Source organism: Melampsora larici-populina (genome assembly GCF_000204055.1).
Source record: "Melampsora larici-populina 98AG31 unplaced genomic scaffold MELLAscaffold_108, whole genome shotgun sequence".
NCBI lineage: Eukaryota > Fungi > Basidiomycota > Pucciniomycetes > Pucciniales > Melampsoraceae > Melampsora > Melampsora laricis-populina.
The window spans coordinates 62,840-84,111 of NW_006768872.1; the positions used below are offsets into that span (position 1 = coordinate 62,840).

General features: G+C 41.2%; 1 protein-coding gene across 1 annotated transcript; it reads right to left on the reverse strand.

Annotated features, from left to right (window-relative positions):
• Positions 1-12,174: 12,174 nt before the first annotated feature.
• On the reverse strand, positions 12,175-13,027 carry MELLADRAFT_84213 (uncharacterized protein; the record flags this gene model as incomplete). Its single annotated transcript, XM_007418834.1, has 3 exons — positions 12,175-12,239; positions 12,284-12,434; positions 12,512-13,027. 3 exons carry the CDS (start codon positions 13,025-13,027, stop codon positions 12,175-12,177), a joined length of 732 nt encoding a protein of 243 aa, XP_007418896.1.
• Between the last annotated feature and the right edge of the window lie 8,245 nt (positions 13,028-21,272).

Here is a 21,272-nt window from a genome sequence, read left to right on the forward strand (position 1 = left end):
ATTTCCCTTAAGTTGTATGAACACCCACATGATTATTTTGAAGAAGGTGAATATTTACTAGCCGACTCAGCTTACACGGTATCCAACGTCATTATACCGTGTCTGAAGCGTTGTGCTGGTCACAGCCTGCGGTCCGATGAAGATGCCTTCAATAAGGCAATCAGTGCCTTGCGTGTGATCATTGAGCATTGTAATGGGATGTTGAAAGGTCGATTCCAATCCTTGAAAGAGCTCAGATTGGTCATCAGGGATGCTTTGACCGCACTGCATGCTAATCAATGGATTGAAGTTTGTTTGATTTTACACAACTTTCTCATTTCAATCAATGAATCTTGGTCAGGAGTTTTAGGAACCATAAGCGAAGGTCTTCAATACCAAACACGTGTTTGACAACCTCCTGCAGATGCGCCTACTTTTGAAAATGACGATCACATCTCCAGAACAGATCGTGATACACGTAGAAGAGATCATCTATTTGCAAATTTTTTGGCTACAAGATATAATGTTTAAACACAACTGGTTAAAGGAAGAATTTTGATTGAAATTAATTTAAATTCTGAAGTTTCTCTACAAGATAGAATTCCAATTTCAATCCTCAATCAAGTCAAGTTAATTACCAATCATTTTAATCACAGATTCAAATATAACACCAATCAAATGTTGAATAAATTAATTCAATTTCAGAATTGGATGCAAATTTTTCAGCTGCAAGATAAAAGTGCTTGGTCCCCTCCTGGGGTTTGAACTCCCACCTCATGACTGTATAGATATAATCCAAAAAAGCAAAATTTCTTCAAAAATATATCATGTCTTAACTTCAGTTCTCTGACACCGGGTGCAATGTCATGTCGCATTCGGGGCTGCGACATGTGTCGCTGCCTTGGGCACTACACATGCCCTGCGTGCGACAAGCCAAATTTGGCTGCGACAACACACGGTGACCTGCGACATCCACCCCGCGCACCGGTCAAGTGCGACATTAAAAAACACACATGCGACAACTCGCCTTCTGAATGCGACATTATCACCTTGTGACAGCTTTTGACTCCAACAAATCAACCCTTGACTTGAACTTCAAGATCCCTAGTTCCGTCATGGGCCAAGCCACTTTCACCATCGCACATTGATTTTGAACTTTTTTTATAGTTGAGGGTGTGACATGGATTGATCCTATGGTGTCTATAGGAGTCAAGAAGCTTCAAGAGCGAATCTTGAATTTGTCAGTAGATATCCAACAGATCAAGTGAAAGATGAATTTTCATTGTGATTTTGATTTCTTGAAAAGATCTGTACATAGGTGATGAATTTCCCGAAGCTATGAGCTAATGATCATGTGAATTTTTTGCACGCGCTGTGTTCAATTGAAGACGATCAAGAGCTGGATGCATGGAATCATATGTGATTGTCAATGAGATGATAAGTCAGGACAACGCTCAAGCGTTTCGATTTCTGAGTCAAGAGAGGAATTTATGTTTAGCTCAATTGATCTGACATATCATTTGGCTTTGTGATGATGTTTTTCACATGAACATCCATGATCATCATGAAGTTCATCAAATTCAAAACTTCAACTTGTCACAAGATTTCCTCCACTTCTTTTGGCACTACAATCAATCTGTGTACTATTTGTCAAAACCTTCCAATCCTAGTATCAAACAAAGACCAATTGTTTTGTAAAAGAGAAGATTTCCTACATCAACAAAGAAGACTGTTCTTTGAAATAATTCAAAATCATTTTTCTATGTACAAGTGAGACTAAAAGGCCTTTGAATCACATGAAAAACAAGAGCACACTTCATCATCATCATCCCACAAACACCTTCCAAAACAAGATACAAAATACAAATGGTGTTGTATTTACAAAAAACGTTAGATCCAGGTTTTGAAAATTGAAGATCTGATATAGTTAAAAAATAAATCGGAAAGAAACTATCTCCAAACTCTCTGTGTATAAAAACAAATCACATCAAAATCACTACAAAACGAAAAGAAATATGAAATCAGATTCGAATTGTATTGATGGAGGATTAGAATGAGAATGAGATTAATTCCTGATGGGAGAATTGAGAGTACATCTTTCATTAATCAGTGGTATAGGTGATGAAAAGTTATTTGATGAAGTTTTATTGATTTACTTTGATGATGTTCTTTCATATTTATCTTCTTCCATAATGTGATTTGGATAATGATGATTTATATTAGTTGAATTATTACTTTCTTCCGTGTTGGGAATCGATGAAGATGGTGCAGTAGTTGAGGCTGTTGTTCTTGAATTTGATATAGTAATCCAAATGTCATCCAACATCCTAATAAACGGACCCCTAATCACAATTGCTAATATGAAATATGGGTCATGTTCGTTGAAGGTAAATCATTAATCAGTTTTTGTCAATTGTGTTTGTCCAAGTCTTAGATTTTGAAAAGAAAGTGATCCTTACGATTGGGATGATGACTACTTCACGGGTGACCTCATAATCAGCATTAAAAACAAACATTTGATAATGACAAACACATTTAATCAGTGATAAGTCTATAGTCCATCTTTGATTTCAAAGGGATATGAATCATTTACCAGCATCTTGAGCAAGAGAAAGATATGTCAAAGCTAAGATGAATGAAAACAACAGTTCCAACAGTGAGTTGATGATTTAAGATTCTAGATGCCTGAATAACAATTCACATACATTTTTTAAAGCGTTTTCAGGACTACCGACTGATGAAAGAATGACCTAAGATTGAAGGGTCAGTATTAGTATAAGCCTTTGTTGTGAGCCAAGGGTTGATTCATCACAGTTGAAGGGTGAATCGTTGCATTCAGACGCTGAGTTGTCGCATGTGTATTTTTTGATGTTGCACTTGACCGGTGCGCGGAGTGGATGTCGCAGGTCACCGTGTGTTGTCGCAGCCAAATTTGGCTTGTCGCACGCGGGGCATGTGTAGTGCCCGAGGCAGCAACAGCGTGTCGCAGCCCCAAATGCGACACGACATTGCATCCGGTGTGACTTGGTAGGTTATTCTGGGCTGCCTATGTGTTGTTAGACTCAGCTATTTCCTTCCTCAACTTTAGATTGCTGGATGTGCTGTATGTGCTGTGTGGTCTGCTCTGCAACAATGTGAAATAAACCCCTCACATCTATCTTGTTGAAAGATTTTTTTTTTCAAAACCGGTTATGAAAATGTCAAATTGCAACTACCTGAAGTTTTATAAGTAGACAACAATAGATAGTAAAAGGAACAAAAAGAAAATCAATCATATTTTATTTTGAAATGTGGTTTGGGGGATATATTTTTGAGAAAGGAGGATGTTCTGGTGGATCGTTCTGTTCACACAGAATATTAGCCGGTCTCAAAGCAAACCCGGTACACCTGGTTGTCTTTTTGGCTTGGAGGTGTCAAAAATGTCAACTCAATACACAAAGTTGCCACCAAAAAAGCAACTGGGTGTACCGGGTTTTTTGGCAACCGGGTTTGCTTTGAGACCGGCTATTTTTCATGGTTTTTTTTTCTTTTATTTTAACGTGTTTTTAAACAAATATTGAAATTTTTGAAAGATTTTGGAATAACAAGACAAGGGAATGTGATTTTATATTTTGTTGATTTGAAGATAAATTTGAAAACAAATAGGAAAAACAAATTTATTTTTGACCTCTGTATAAAAATTCAGACGTTTTGTAAGAAACCTTATGGGAAATTCAATTGATCATGTTTCTTCAGATGACTCTTCAAATGTTTCTTTTAAATCATCTGACGAATGATATTAGAAATAAAATTAGATATACGTGTTGAAAATTTCATATTGAAATCTACAATCATTTCACTTACTTGAAGTTGAAGGTTTTGGTATCATGGCTTGCGTGTGTTGAGCTGTAAGCATTGCATCCTGGAAATCTAGGCCATGTTCCTTAACCAAAGTACTGATCAATTTCGCATTCCTAATAACTTCTTGATGTTCCAACTCAGCTTTCAGATTCTTCATTTCAAGTTGATGCTTCTCCTTTCTTGAATTTAAATCAAACTTCTCACTCATTAACTTGACATTAGCCATCTCCATTTCAATTTTAGATTTTTCTTTAATTTGATCTGGAGTTAAATCACTCTGTGTTGGTTGTAACGAGGCGCCCATATTTTCTACCGCTTGAGCCAAGCGATCCATATTTTGACCATGTTGGATGAACGCTTGGTGCTCAATCGAGTTGCTGGTGGTTTCTGGTTGAGCTGGGGTTGATCCAATTTCTTTTTCTTGAATTAAACCCTGGATCAAACATGATGAACCGGAAATTCGGCCTCGTTTGTTGAATAAGGATTGGCTCCCTGAATTCAAGGAGTGTTTTGACAATGACCGTTTGAGTGATGAAGACGTGGATTGAGGTTGAGTTTGGATCCGAGAATCTCGAGGTCTGAAAATAGGAGTGGGTGTGTATGGAACATGATCCTCTTCAATTTCTTGATCATCATTCAAAATGTTCCTGTAATCATCCATAGTTGGACTATCCGGGCCGCTGTTGGTTTCATCATGAAGAAGATTTGCTGAGAGAGAATCATCCATCACATTTTGATTTAAGTCGTCATTATCAACACCGGGTCAGCAACGCTGGCCGTTGCTGTTGAGGGGCGGTGTGCTGCGGTTTTTACGGCCAGCAGCGCAGCAATTGTTGCGGGTACCCGTTGCTCCCTGATCCGTACCGCAGCAGAGACCCGGGAGAACCACATTTTAGTAACCGCAGCGTTTACAGCTGCATTGGCACCGGGGACCGCAACGTTTGCAGATGTTGCGGTACCCAAATTCCGCATCCAGCCGGAATTAAGCCAGGATGCCCAGACCAGCAATACTTACCTGCATCGATCAACCACACCACCCCTTCCTACACAATTAGCTCCGATGTGGACACCATACCTCCCCATTTGGGGTAGGCCAAGGCGAACTTGTCGGCAACATCGATCTGGATACGCAGCCAAACGGGTCAAGGTCACAAAAAAAGTGCACTTATACTTGTTCTCAAATCCTTGTAAGTTCCCCTGTTCCCCTCCCCACCGCTTCCCATTTCTTTTATCTTCTTCCAATCTGCTCTGATCTGATTCTTACCATTCATATCTTTAATCTCCAATTAATTCTAATTCTGTTACTATCACCTTAGTTATCACTTCCATCACCAACTCATCAGTCATTTCAAGCAAAAACATGTCTACCTCCCAAGGCTCCAAACGTTCTCGCACCCAAACCAGCCACCCAGGCATGGTGAAACCATCACCTGATTCCCGTCGACGTGTCTCGATAGACAGCAATATTTCAGTCCAAATTACGTCTAAAAGCAAGACTACTCACACTGTCATCGATGACTCTGACAACGAGTCTGTGGTTCTGAGCCCGACCAACAAGAGAAAGCGTCAGGCTGATGTTGAATCTGAAGAAGAAGAAGAAGCCCCGAAAGTTGTCAAGAAGAAAAGCAAAGGCAAGGAGCCCGCCAGTAAAGTAAGGCAAAGAAAACCAGCGGCTGGTTCTTCGAAGCCAGATAAGGTCAGTCGTTCATTCTTGTATCTCTCTGCGATGCTGAACACTGACACAATTTCAAAACTTCAGAATGTTTCGAAGTACGTCACCAAAGAAACTCTGTGAGCCGCTTCCGACGATGAAGATGCTTTGATTGGAGCCAAGAAGAAGCCGAAGGTCACTGTCACGGATCTGGCCAAGCTTCGGGGTTACTATGGTCCACCTTTCCATGAGGAACACGATGTAAGTGTGGATTTTTTTTTTCTAATTGAAATAAATTTTAATCTTCTTTTTTCTATTCCAACTATCTTTCCATACAGGATAAAAGCAAGCCCCCCTTGAGCTATCCCTGTCGATTCTGCCACCGAGACGAGGATAATCCAGTCCGAGTTAGTTACACCAACATGACCGGCAACCTGAAAGTGCATCGTGATGGTTCAACTCAAGATGGCCAATCAGATATAGGGTGCAGCGGACGACTTCGAGCCAAAGAAGAAGAACCCGAACTTGAGATTCCAGCATCAGTAGCAGAGACTCGCAAAGCAGCCAAAAAGGCTGGACCGATGGATAATTTTGTCGTTGACACGAAGAAGGTGCAGTTCTCGAATTCAATTCTCAATCAAATGGCCTGTATGTGGCTCATCCGCCACGCGCAGCCTTGGAGTCGAATCGAAGATCCCCTACTTCGTGGTATGGTGTGCTACCTTAGAAAGGAAGCACATTTGAATGGTCGTAGGTGGGCTGCTGACGAGGCAAAGATGCTCAATGTTTCTCTCAAGGAATCAGTCTTCTCGGAATTGAAGGTGAGACTTCTTCTTTTTACTCAATCATTTAAGACAAGATACATTACTAATCAACAACTCACTCATTAACAGGCGCTGAAATCGAAAATCAATTTGGTACACGATGGCTGGACGACCAAAGGTAATCGCCATGCGTTCATTGGCGCATCGGTAACTTTTGTGGACAAAGATTGGAACTACAGAGTTCGTCACCTCACGATGAAGGTTGTCCAATGGCACCACCACAGGCCGTGGTTGGCGGAACCGTTGGCCCACTTCTTGATCAAACGTGGTCTTTATCAAAAGATGAGTTTTTTTTATTTCTACTCGTCTCTATATCTGATTCTTAGAGATGATTATTACATGCTGAAACTTGTTCTTTGTGGTCTTACTTGCTCTGCCAGACTACGGATTCGGGATCCAACAATAAGACCATGGCCAAAGAAATGCACCGGCAATTTCTTGAAGAAGGCAACCTTTTGTACAATTGGAATCCACAATCGATGCACATCTTTTGTTTCTGCCACAAGTTGGCATTGATTGTCAACGCGGGTTTGGAGGCGCTGGGAGTGAAAGCACCCCCTCCAATCAAGGTGAAACAAACTGACTGTGGAACCTTCCCTTCGATTGGGACAATTGACGAGGAAGACGAGGAGGAAGCAGTCAACAGGCAAGACAAATATTTGAATCTATAATGATTAGAATGGTCACTAACTGACTGGGTTTCTAATCTTCTGATAGCAAATCATCAAATGTCACTGAAGCTGAATCCGACGATCCTGAGCATGACCCTCAAGAGCTCAACAATGACTTGCCGGCCCCTGCTGAGGTAGTTGCAGAACTGGACGACAAGAATGAATGGAATGCTGCTGATGCAGAAGAAGAAGACAAGTATCCTGAGCTCTCAACGGTTAGTAAAGAAGTACTACCTACTCACCGTCGAGAAGCAAATAATGCCGACTATATCTTGCGAAAGGCGTGTATTTCTTGCCTCTGTGACACTGGTCTAAATACTTGTTAACGTATGTCTTATTCTTTCCAAACAGGTTGACTTCATAACCCGGCGAATAACTTGTTCTGCGGCCTGGCGAAATGAGTTCAAGCGAGTAGCCGAGCAAAAGGGTTTCCAAGGATCTTTGATTGCAGGCTATGGGATACATTGGAATATCAAGTATCAAAGCCGCCATAAAGCTTGGTTGGCCAGAGCGGTAAGTTATTTCTCTTACTTTCTTGATTGTGTGAGCGCCAGTTGAGTTTGTTTCATACTCTTCAGGTCATCGATGAACTCTGTCGAAACAATTTGAACATGGTACATTCCAAACATTGACCTGCACGCAAAGACAAAAAACCGTATGGATATTTCCATGAACTCGAGATGACGACTTCCGAATGGGCTCAAGTCCGGAAAATCAACGATGAGCTTGAGGTGATATTTCTTTTCGATTCTTTCTTTCTCATATATGCCAAGCTGTGCTGACATTTGATTGATTGTTGATCAACTTGTCAGCCATTCCTAAACACCACTCTGCTTATGGAAGGGGACGGACCCACGGGATGCATGGTAATCCCACAATACGTGGAGCTTCGTGACTCGCTCGAAAAGAAGATTGAACCACTAAGCATGACCGATGCCATCTACCCGATGCTTGCGAAAATGAAGGAGAAGACTGTCAAGTATTTGAACGAAGCACTCCAATGCGAAACCCTCATCATGGCGACGTTGCTCCACCCATTTTTCCGACTACGGTTTTTCTCCAAGTGGTTTGGAGAATCATCTGCAATCACAATGAATGCAGAAGCCCTTTTACGACGTGGTCACCGGGAATACGAACACCTGCATCCTGCGAATGACAAATCTAACCCCATTCCTCGTACCGACGATAGCCAAACTCCTGCAACTTCTTCCCCAAGACCACTCATCTTTTGCGATGACTCTGACAATGACGCGGAGATTGAAGAACCTGAAGATATACAAATTAAGAATTATTTAAACCGAGTGGATAAGATGAGGGCTGACAAGTATGATATACAAGATCCAGCCGCAAGTCTTAAATGGTGGAAGGTGAGTTGCATTGCATTGTCATTGTAATTTTCTTTTTGTAGATACCGACCTGACGTTTTTGCAACCTATCCTTAGAAGCATGCAAAGTCTTACCGGATCCTGGGCATCATGGCTGGAGATTATCTAGCCTCAACAGGCTCCTCCTGCGCTCCTGAGCGCATCTTTTCCTGCGCGTCAGATGTTTGTTCGAGTAGTCGAGGTGCTCTGATTTCTCGGACAATCAAACGACTTGTGTCCAGTAGATTATGGTTGAGAGAAGGTGTTCCTCTGGGTGAAGCTTATGAGGAGTTGACGCAGATTTTGAAAGACTTGGGAATAGTATTATAACAAATCGATTAAAGTTGATATTGTACTTACAACTTTTCTCTTGGTACTTTCCTTTCTTATATCACAATTTATATTTTTCACTTTATTAAACAACTATGCTACAATTTTATATAGGAAGCGACTCGGGCCACACTCATCTTTGCTACGGCCACACTCCACGTGACTTGGCGAGACCATTACATGTACCACCCTACATGTAGTGGGTGTCTTTTCTTTTTTTTAAGATTGTAGCGGAGAAGTCTCTATGTATTTTCTACATTGCCTTCAAATCCACTTTTCCACATCAATGATCGAAGAACAATCAACACAGTCATTACCACCACCACCATCAGCTTTGATCAACACCACTTACACCTCTAAGGATGTGATGGAAAGGCAAATCAACTCATTTGCTGCTCAACATGGTTATGGAGTTGTAACGAAGACATCAAAGAAGAACAATGGCCTTGAAAAAGTATACTACAAATGTACACTAGGAGGGACCTACCGCAATAGACATGGTCTGAAAGATGAGACACGTAAGCGAAAGGCCTCTAGCTGTGTTACCAACTGCCCATTCCAGCTCATAGGAACAGAATCCGAGGTCAACACGTGGAGCTTTGTCATCAAGGAACCTATGCATAATCACGGACCTTCCTCTGCAGCATCAGCACACCCAGTTCACCTCCGGCTCACTGAAACCCAGGATAAGGCAGTCAAATTACTGTTTGAAGCCAAGACTGAGATTCGTGATATTCAGGTTCAACTCCGCAACATGGATGGTGGTGCAGATATCCCGCGTAAAAAGTTATATAACCTCAAGAGACAAGCAACATGGGATAAATTAGATGGAAGAACTCCCATGGATACTTTAGTTGAAAGGTTCACCAGAAAGGGTTACAAGATTGAAGTCAAGACCGATGACAAAGGCCAGGTGACGCATGTGTTTTTTGCGCATCCAGATTCGATTTCACTCCTGCGCGTCAACTACGAGGTCTTTATCTTGGATGCTACATACAAGACAACTCGGTCAAAGTTCCCATTGCTGCATATTGTGGGTACAACTGCGCTTCACACAACTTTCTCAGCATGTTTCATCTTCATGAAGACCGAAAGCAAGGAATCATACACAACTGCTCTGAAGTACTTCAAAAATCTCTTTCATGTTGACTATCTACCTCGAGTCCTGGTCACCGATCGAGAACTTGCCCTAATCGCAGCCATCAGGATCCATTTTGAGACAGCAGAGATTTTGCTGTGTATCTGGCATATTGAGAAGAATGTAATCAAGACCTGCAAGCCTTGTTTCTCTGGGAAACCCAAAGAAGAGTGGGACACCTTTATGAAGGACTGGAGATCCGTGAGTGTTTTTCTTGCTTTGTATGATAGAACTTTGTTAAAATCTCTTCTTGTAGGTCATGTACTCTAAAACGGAAGAGGATTTTTTATTGGCCTGGTCGACGTTCAAAAAATCACACTCAACCACCGATGTCAAGTATCTGGAAGATACGTGGATCAAGCCATACAAGCATATGTTTGTCAAGGCATGGACCAACTCTGTCTGTCATCTTGGGCACACAGTAACATCACGAGGTGAAGGCGCCCATGGACGGATCAAGAAGTATATCAAGATCAATCTGAATAACATTCTCGATTGTAGTGAAAAAATTGTACATTCAATTGAAAACTTTCTCACCGACTACCGTGCCCAGCTGGCTAAGGATCAGATGAATGTCCTCACTTTTGCTCTACCTACACCCAAGGGAGAGATCTTCCAGGATGTCAATAGGAAGGTTTCATCGTTTTCACTTTGCAAAGTACACGAACAAGTATGTCAGGTTAGGCTTTATGCAAATCGATTGCTGCTGATAACAATCATCTCCGTTTGTAGCTCGAGCTTGTGAGGCGCCCATTGAGCCCAGATACGAAGCCTTGTACCCAAACATTCACAACAGTTTGGGGTCTCCCTTGCTCTCATCTTTTACGCCGGCTTATCTCACAGAAAGAACAACTTTCACTCGCGGATTTCCACCGCCACTGGCATCTCCATCATCCCACACCAATTTTGCTTCAGCTACTGCCCGAAGAGCCAAGTGATGTATTACCAACTGTTCTCAACCGCCTGTCTGAGAATTTCAAGAATCTTCCGATGCGACAGCAGCAGGAAATGGTAGAGCAACTACATGAACTTTCCCAGCAAGTCCCAGTGGTTTTACAAGAACCTCATCCGATCATATCAAAAGGGAGGCCCCGATTAACTTCAAGTCGTCAGGATCAAGATGACTCTACACGTCGAGATCCATCCGCTTTTGAGTATGTCGATCCACCTGTGAATGGGAAGCGAGTGGAGACTTGCAAGGCCTGTGGCCTGGTGGGCCATCGGCGTAATAATGCTCGATTATGTCCAAAGTTCCACTCTGTTTAAACCGAAGGGGTCTGCACAATTGATTGACTGTACATACATATTCATGATACTCCGCTGTCTAACAAGTACTTTTGGTCAAGCCTTTGCCTCTTTGCAACCCTTTACACTCACTTGAGGTCATTCATATGTGCAATTCAACATGATCATATTTGATTGCTTTGATCGAGTGAATTCTTACCATACTATCCCTGAGGATATTTAGCAAACATTCAACTGCTCGATGCTTTTCATCACCCCCGTACCCTCCAAATTGAGCCGCCCGTTTTGAATTTGAACTCTGGAGGGGTTACTCCAACTAAATCGACTTGATAACCCGCCTCAGGTGTCTCTTACTCCTCGCATCACGGAAACAATCTGAGTATCATAATGAAATCAATATACACGTCCCGAGCGATTGATTTCTCTAATCAATCTCTACTGTCCACCCAGTATAATCGATCTGTTTGCCAATGCCACCTCACTCGTCCCGCTCTTCTCGCAGTCCTTCAGCTATGATGCGATGAGCGATGGAATTAAAAAAAGAAAAGACACCCACTGCATGTAGGGTGGTACATGTAATGGTCTCGCCAAGTCACGTGGAGTGTGGCCGTAGCAAAGATGAGTGTGGCCCGAGTCGCTTCCTTTTATATACTATGCCTCATTATTCCTTTTTCTAACCTATGCTATGCCTCTATCGATTGTTACAAGTGGTTATTTTTTTATTATGTTAATAATTCAGTTTTAGGCCCACGTTGCGGTTCAGCGTTGCTGTTAATGCCTGTTGCGTTACGGAGCGTTGTTGCTCCGGAGCGTTGCTGATAAAGCAAGTTGCGCTGCATGATGGCGATATTTTTTTTTTTTTGACAACGCAACGCTCCCAAGAGCTACATCACAACAACTGAAAAAAAAGAGCAACACAGCGCAAAAGTCGCTTGTAGCGGGCCGGTGCGTTGCTTACCCGGTGTTGTCATTATGGTTCGCCTCATAAGCTAGATTTGAATTGACTGAATGTTCCCTTGAATCACGTTGGGATTCAACTTGACTTCCCTTGTCTTCATCAATCGTGGGAGGTAAACCGTGTGCAGCAGCTAGTCTGACATTGGCGTGTTGGGTCCCAAAAATTGGCTCTAGTTCAAAATAATACTTCGACTTCTTTAAGATTGGTGCTGAGAAGAAGGCCAGAAGCAAAATCAGAAACTTAACAGAACGGAATAATGCAAAGCAAAAGAAAGTTTGCTTACCGATTGCTACCTTCTTTACTTTAAGCCATTCAGGATCATCATCAGCCCACCCCTTGGCAGTCTTCAATTCCGTTGCTGACAAATAACTTCCTTGACCAGTCTTGTTACGCAAACCGTCAGCTGCTCGCCAAGCTTCCTCTTCACGGCCAATCTGTAAACCAACACAAAGGTTTACAGTCAGAGTCAGATATAAGAAAAACAACGGTCAATGAATGAGACGTAACATACCTTTTTTCTGATAATATCCGCACTACGCCAAGTGATTCCATTCTCAATCATGTACCTTTCAATATCTTCGGCCACACCTTTCTTTTCTGATTTGTTATCTTTGAATCTACCAAAATTCTCTTCCTCCGTAAGCCAATTGATCAATAAGTACATTGAAGATTTCCCCTGCCCATTATCATCCTTATCCCAGTGCTGTGATGACTTGTTGACTTTTTCATCTTCATTTTGAGCACTTTCATTGTTGGTTTTTGTTTTTTTGGACTTGTTCGATTTGGACTTACGAGGCGAGCGAGGTTTTGCTCGAGTTGCATTCAATTTACGGGGCATCTTTGAATTCGACTTCTTATTTTTGTTGGAAACGCTTGAACCCGCTGTTTGAGCTAGGGTGATTGCACCAGTGAGGACTTGACTCAGAGTCGAAGGATCAAGTTGTAGTTGAGTAGGTTTTGGATCTGGTTCGGAAGATGGTTCAGGTGATATGATGGTGTCTGAGTGTTGATCCTGAGACGACGACATGATATTAAACTTAGCTGGTTGATTCTGCGGGGTTTGAGGGGAGTGAGGGGATTCTCAATCAAGAACTGGGCAGAGAACTGGGAATCGAGCCCGGATTTTTCTTTTTGCCCAGATTTCAGCTGGTATCTGGGAAAGTGGACTTGTGGGCACGTGCCCGGCTTTCTACTTTGTATCCCCTAATTCAGGTACCCTTGCAGTTTAGATATCATAGCTTCGAGCATTGGATAAAGGGCATCACTTTTGGAAAGTTTCTTCTCTCGTTCTTGTAATTGTTGTCGCAGTTCTATGTACTTAGGAATTACCATGGCCCCGGTGGGCATGGTCCCTTCCATCTGTTTAGTGATGGTCAAAAAAGGTTGTAGATGATAATCATACAGTCATCAATATGCAATCTATGATTTAAATACTCAAATCAAACTGACCTCGAGCTCTGAGTTGAGTTCTTCGATTGATGCCCATTCCGAAGGGCTGATTGATATCTTGTGGAAATACCCGTGAGGCTTGCCGTTTTTTCGTGGTCGCCGAGTTTTGGAGTGCACTCGGGCCAAGTCTTCTTTCAAAATCTGGTCGATGATCTTGAAATAAAATGAATAAATATAAGAACAAAAACAAAATGGAAATTGAATAGACAACTATGAAAGAAAGAACAAATACCCACCTCACGTGCGAGCCAAGCTTTATGTCGGCTAATATACTTTATATTCCATCTGATGCCATACCCTGCAATCAGTGAACCTAACTTTAAACCGCGGGCTTTCATAATCCTATTGAATTCATTTCTCCAAGAGGATGACCGAGTGATCCTGCGGATGACAAAGTCGAGCTGTTTACAAAAAGATTAGTTTCATACCTTGAAATGAAGTAGTGCTAATCGTATTTACCTTTTCTAATATGAAGTGAAGCTTGTTAGCTTCTCTTTGATGAGTGGGTGCAACTGAGTCATCTATAATCCGCATTGGGTTTGTTTCATCATCTTGATCCGCGGCGTCCCAATCAGCCTCTTCATCCACTGGGGCGTCAGCTATGATCAATGTCAATTGATCCATGATAGAGACATCATCATCCAAGTCTTGGAGGTCATGTTCCATGTCCGAGGTAACATCTTCTTCGTTTGGTGCATTTGAAGCGTCAGGCACGTCTAATACTGGACCATCACCATCAAATGGATCGGATGGCTTGTCTTCTTCAACTAGGTTGGTGCACATGGTGGGAAATCGTCCGCGAAATGTGGTCTTGACCTTGCGAGGAGGTGGAGTCTTGAGACCTAGGGCGCCTAATCCTGCTCCCACCACAAGGGCAAGCTTGTGGCAGAAGCAGAAGGCGTGCATGGTCTCGGGATCCCATCGGTAGTCGGATTCATAACCACAATGGTCCAAGAACTGCCGATGCATTTCTTGGGCCATTGTCTTATTATTGGAACCAGAATCCGTTGTCTGGCTCAGCAAGTGAAGACATAGTAACAAACTTATATTAGCATACAACATCGATCTCATGGTTCCCAAATAGGAGCTGATTGATAGTACTTATCTTTGTAACCAGGTCATTTTTCATTAACACATTGGCCAAAGGCTCGGCCAACCATGCTCCTCGATGCTCCCATGCCACGACTTTGAGAGTCAGGTGACGTGATAAATACTTCCATGTAGGATTGATGTAGTTCACTGACGCACCGATGAAACCGTGTCAATTTCCTTTCGAAGTCCAGACATCGTGCTGCATGCAGAACTTAGAGTCCAAGCCCTAAAAGTACAGGTTGAATGGAAATAAATAGTGTCAGTATAATACGTAAAAGAAGTCAAATAGAAATTTCAGACTCACCTTCAGCTCGTTCATAACTTGATCTTTCATTGATAAGTTGAGACATTTAGCTTCTTGAGCTGCCCAATGCCTGCCGTATAGTTTTGCTTCAGGTCGCAAATATTGGACACATGCACGGAGCCAAGGGTCCGCCAGCCTTAACCAAGGCAATGATTGCCTGAGAAGCCAGGTGCACATGCCTTGGTTGAATGTGAGATTATCGAATTTTGAAATCTTTGTTGTCGTGACAAAGGCGTCGATGGGTCCGGTGGACTTCTTCTGTTCGGCTTCTTCTCGAGCCCTGACTTCAGCGACAGACAGAGGGACAGAGTGTCCCGCCTTGCAAGCTTGTCGTCAACCAGGGCAGCCGGTGGATGCTTGACCAGTCTGAGTTGAGCCATCACGATGGGCCTTCAGGTTTCCTGTTGGATTGGTAAAGCTGATCCGAACTGGGTTCTTCTCGTCCCGACTGCAGAATAAGCACGGATATCCCAAAGGTTGTTTGGTTTTATCCTAAGAGAAAGTAATCAGTACACAATTTGGATGATCAAAAATGGTAAGGAGTAAATATGATAAGACATACATCAGTGTTCTTGCTGTGGAACGGAGGTCCAAAATAGGCAAGGAGGGCATCGGTCTTTTTGTCTTCCTCAATGTCGATGTGTTTCCTTTTCCAAACCTTGATGTTCTCTGAGTCTGAATCTGCTCGAAGTGTGGCCTTTGTAACCTGGGCAGAGGAAAACTTCAAGTCGTATTGGTCAGTTGTTGAAACAATTGAGGAATACAATCAGTAACTGCTTACTTCGTTTTCCGTGCTTGTGGTGGTGATGGTCTTTCTTTTTTTGCGTGATCTCTTAGCTGGTGGGTTAACCACTTGAGGTGAATCAGACTCATCTTGTGAGGTAATATAGGTAGCATTCGTCTCCTTGGTATTCGTTTTAGAAGTTGTTTGAAATTGAGGGTTTGCCAAGACTCAGCGACGACTATCGGCACTAGTGGGTATCATTCCAGGAGTTGTGACCTGAGTACGTTGTCTTTGAGGTCGAGTAGGAGTGGCTGGAACCGGGTTTGAAGATCTGATGTTTGACTGGGATTGATAAGATTGACTGGAGTCTGGAACAACTAATAAACGAAAATGCAAGTACTGGAACATCTGTATAAAGATGCCCACAAAAGGACGCCGAGATGAGTTAAACATCTAGTTAGTAGTGAATCAGATTGATTTCGATAAAGGTAAATTTGAAAACAAAATGGATGCAGAAAAGTGGAAGTGATAGGTCCATGTTTATGAGTTTGTGTGAAGTAATTGTTCAAGACTTTTCAAGAAAGGGAGGAGCAGCGGGAAAATGATTAGAAGGAGGATGGAGGAGACTCGAGTCTAACTCACTGTCCATCGATTTAGGTCCATCCCTAGTTGAAGTTCCCCTTGCGTTAAATTCAATCTCGATTGGGTGGTGATTGGCAATGCTTTCTTCATGGATGTGGGATACATAGCCTACTTTGGGATAGGACTGCCCCTGCCCTGGCTTGTGCGCAACATAGTTACCGTAACAGGTTACGTGGCTGTTGCGTAACTCAAAAAAAATACCCGTTATCCACGGGTGCTAACGTAACTCAAAAAAAATATACCCGTTACAGGGATCCGTCAGCGTAGTCCAAAAGAGGCCCGTTAAGCTAACGGATAGGGTACCGCGTAAAGTTATGTTACCTCTACGCTCATGCTAACAAGCAGCGCTGCTGTCTCAGTGTTGTGCCAATGGGGAATTGGTATGTCAATGTTGGAACCTTTGGATGTGTTTGTTGAGCAGGACGACAGTCAACAAGTAGTGAAGGCAATGGCTGAGTTTGATTGTGATGAGGGAAACTCAGTTTTGAGAATTGGAAATATAATACATAGTGACACACGGCCATATTGAGCAATGTCACACGGTGACATGGGATGAGCGACATGTATCAACACATGTCACTCAAAAATGTAAATTATTTGTTGTCCTCAGTGTCATAAGCGCTGACAAACAATATGTGTTGTTTGTTTAGTGTCCGGACCAACATGCCTGAGGGTAATCATGAGGCAATGGTTTACAGGCTTTCTTGATAATCAGTGGTTAGGTATCATAACACTAAAGGCACAACCCAGTTTCTTGGCAAAACTGGATTAAACCCCTAAACCCTTAACATGCTGTACACTTAAGACTCCAACCCCCTTAGGCTCAGCTGTTGCCAACTTTACCTCTTGTCATGGCCTGTCAAACTACTGTGAGTTATAGATGATCTCTATTTCTTCCAGTTGTATAACAAACTAATCTGTCCCTGTCATCTTTCCTGTTCATCATGATATCACAGTCTTGTTACGCTTGATTGGCACTCAAAAATCAGCTCAAAAACTTCTTGGGTATTGTGGTGACTTGGCCGTTGCCAACAGTAGTATGAAGGGATGGTCAACAAGGTGGACTTGATTTGAGAGATGAGATTGTAATCCCAACATTTTCCCACCAAACCAATCCCAAGAGACCTCTAGATGTGACTAAACTCAGTGAACTTGGCTGGCGAGGCATTCTCAAGACTCAAAGATCTGCTGCAGAGTTTGTCACTACAAAGGTTCAAAGCTACTTGTTAAAGAAACGGAGAAATTGTGGTCAAACAGAATACAACCAAGAATCCAACTTCAACTTCAAGTTTATAACAATCAAATCGTAAGGTTTTGATTTTTCATTTTCATCATCATTGGACTAAATCTATGAACAAGAAAAACCAATGATAACCTTTCTTTTAAAAGCCAATTCACCAAATCAAATTCTAAAAAGTCCAAGAAGATATCCATCACGAGTTAAAAAACAATTGGAAAGTCAACCAGAATCAAATCTAAATTCAGATGATGAAGAAGAAGACAATATTCCTTCTTCACCTTCATCAGATTGTCATCAAAAGAAATCTCAAAAGCAATTGAATCTAAAACCCAATTTGAACACATGAAACTCCAATCAAAAAACCTAACACCAACACTGGGTAAGCAACGCCCCCCGTTGCTGTTGCGCAGCGGGGCTTTGCGGTTTTCAGAGGGTGCTGCGCTGCTGTGCAGCGTTTCTCGTGGGGTCAAAAAACCCGCAGAGCTTCTGAACCCTTGGAAATTGTTTTTTTTCTGGACCGCTACGCAGGCACTCCTTGTAGCACCGCAGACCACAGGCAGCGGTTGTTGCGGGGCCATGGAGGCCAATTGGGTTTTTGTCACCCAGGTGTCTACTTTCCCCTTTGGAAATCACACTTCAAGTTCCATAACATGATCAACTGCCAACCCCTCCCAACCCTCTCTCATACGCCAGCCAAACTAAACTTGATCGTGACGTATCTGGACACATTAGGCATATTATCATTTATTGGTTACATTCACATGGATCATCAAATCCAACTGATAGTTTAAAAAGGATAATAACAATAACAATGATGATCATTTTGAAGATATATCAGATTCAGATTCAGAAACAAGATATGATAAATGGATAAACCAATCCAACCAAAAACCAACCTCAACAAATAATAGTCAGTTTGGATTATTTCATCCTTTTAAAATCATTCATATCTGATCAAGATGATGTTTTTTATTTTTTGAAAGTTAGAAATCTTATCTAATGATGAATCTGATTCTGTTCATTCTAAAATCCATTCTCGTGATTCTGATGATGATTGTTTAATCGATATTAGATCACTTGCTTCTGTAGATCACACGTTTTATCAATTATGTTGTCCTTATCTATACCAGGTAATTCTCTTGAATCTCTGTTCTTTTTGTCTTTGAGTAAATTTATATCTTGATTTTTTTCAGAGTTTTGATTCTTAAGGTTATACAGTAGAATTTCTACCGTATAACCCCCTCTCACTGGGAGTTTGCCGAGGTTGGCAAGGTAATTGAGTTTGCCAAGAAAGCAATCATGAAGAAACCCAGAAAAACTCATTTTTGAGTTTTAGTGTGTCTCGTTCTCGTTTTCTGATCGAGCTCTTGTTTTCTTTTTTTCACTTATCACACTTATTCATTTCATTACAATCGTTTACCAAATTGACTTACCTTTTCATGACCCTCCTTTACATCAATTATTGTCTTTTTCTTTTTTTTTGAATTATGTTCGTAAATTTTTTTTTCGCTTGTAGCGCTGAGAGGCGCTGCGAATATCAACTACGCTATTAGCTACTACTTTTGCCCAAAAAAAATTCCCAGCTACCGCTAAAGCTACCTAGCTTAGCAGGCTTTTTCTCGCGCCACGCTACCACTTTACTGGCTCATAGCGCTGGGTAGCGCTGCGAGCCAGACTTGGTAGAAAAATCAACTTTACATTCAAAGAGATCATCAAACCACATTCAAATCAGGTTAAGAAAGTTTGGCAGAGAGCTTCTAGATCAGAATTAATCAAATTTGAAGAAACCTGGAGTGAAAGTCCATTGGATGGACCAGATTGGGATCCTAAATCAAGATCAGAAGTGATACTTAAGATCTTTGAAACTTATCCAAATATCATCAATCTTGATATTGATTTAGATCCAAAACCAATCATTCCACTTTCAGAACCATCCAATTCAAATAATTCTGTAGAATCTGGTAGTTATAATCCTTCATCTGATGGTCAAATGCCAAATTTATTTAACAAACCAATCTCTCAACTTACCTCACTTACTCGTCTCTCATTAACTTCTCCAACTGAAAGACCAGCTTATACTGAAAGTTTTTTAGTTGAAATCACCTTAGATCTTACCCAACTTCAAAGTTTTGGTTGTTCAAGAGTGAATGCAACATATCCAATCCCAACAGACAATCAAGCAAAATGTGTATCAACACTTGGAATTCATTTATCTAATTTGAATTATTTTATTGAAATAGATTTTGAAAAGCTTCAATGGAAATCAACTTGAATGAAAAATTTCATTAAAAGAAATCACATTAGAAGATTGTCAAAGAGTTTTGATCCAAGTTTTACATGGGTTTTTACAGCAATTTCAAGATAGTTTGGTTTTGATTCATTGAAAGTCTGGTCTCGAGCAGACTTTGGATAAGGGAGGGTGTTGATCTTGGCATCCTGTTTGAAGATTTTACCAAGGTATTCAAAGCCATAGGAATATCAATGACTTGATTAATTCCTTTATTTGTTTTTACTTGTTTGCGCTTTTCTACTTCTTTACTCTCATTTATTGTCTTTATTAACTTATTTATTACCATCTGTATCTTATTGTTTTTGATCATTTCTTCACTATCATTAATAGTAATACTTTGTTTAAAATTTCTTAACTATCATTGATATGTTTTGTATGTCTTTTCACTTGAATGAATTGCTTTTTGCTCACACTGGACTGGATTAGGCGTGTTGCATTGCGTGTTGCGCCTGTTGCGCAGCGCTGTAAAGCAACGCTGCCACCTGTAGCATTGATCTTCGAGTTATGTAGGTGTTGCGCTACGGACCTGGGGAAAAATCCAGTTTTTTTGAAGAGCTACGCTGCGCTGATTTGGCCTGTTGCGGTGCGCAGCATCGCTTACCCAGTGTTGCTAACACTAAATCAACGACCAATCAAAACCCAAAACAACAACAAGCTCAAGAAAAGATCATGATCATGATAAAGGTGTAAGGATTGATAGAGAATTAGGAAATCAAGCCAAATCAGATAATATCATTTCACAAGATAATGGTTAGTGATCATCTTTTGCATCTATTAACCATTGTTTTGAAATCATTTGATTAGATTCAATCCAGAAGGGTAGCTCAGCCATCAAACCTACTCTAGAAATTTAGATCGAGATGTATAAAGGTAAAGATTTACATCAAACCAATTCAAACAAAGAAGCTAGAGCGGAAGGAATCTGATTATCAAATATAAATATTAGTCCTTCTTTGGAAACAGTGTTGTGGTAGTCACAATAGTATAGATAAAGATGAAGCCTTGGATCTAGATGCAGTACTCCAAATAATGATCCAATCCCTCAAATTGATCCTAATCTAGCTGATACTAATTGGTTTATTCAAACGAATTGGCATCCTATCGGTATCTTTTCTGATGGAGTTAACAGATCACTTCAAGCTAATGATATACTCCTTCTTTTTCTTTACATGTATGTCATTCCTCTTTTTTCATTCAATTCTATCATCAACTCATCATCTTCAATATATTATTATTGCAAGGTGTTTTACTTCATTTCTCTAATTTAATGCTACTGGTTGACCTCCTGCTAATGCTCCTTGGATTGCCATGATCAAGTATGTTGGATTTCAAATCATTCAATAGCAGAATTTCAATCTGACTTGAATCTTTTCATTCCATCTCAATCATTCAATTACAACTCTAACTCAATCAATCTCAATTGCCCAATCAATCAACAAACCCAACTCAATCAATTACAACCAATCAATCACAACTCAATCAATCAATTAAAACCATTCATAGCTGTGATACCAATACCTCATCATTTACA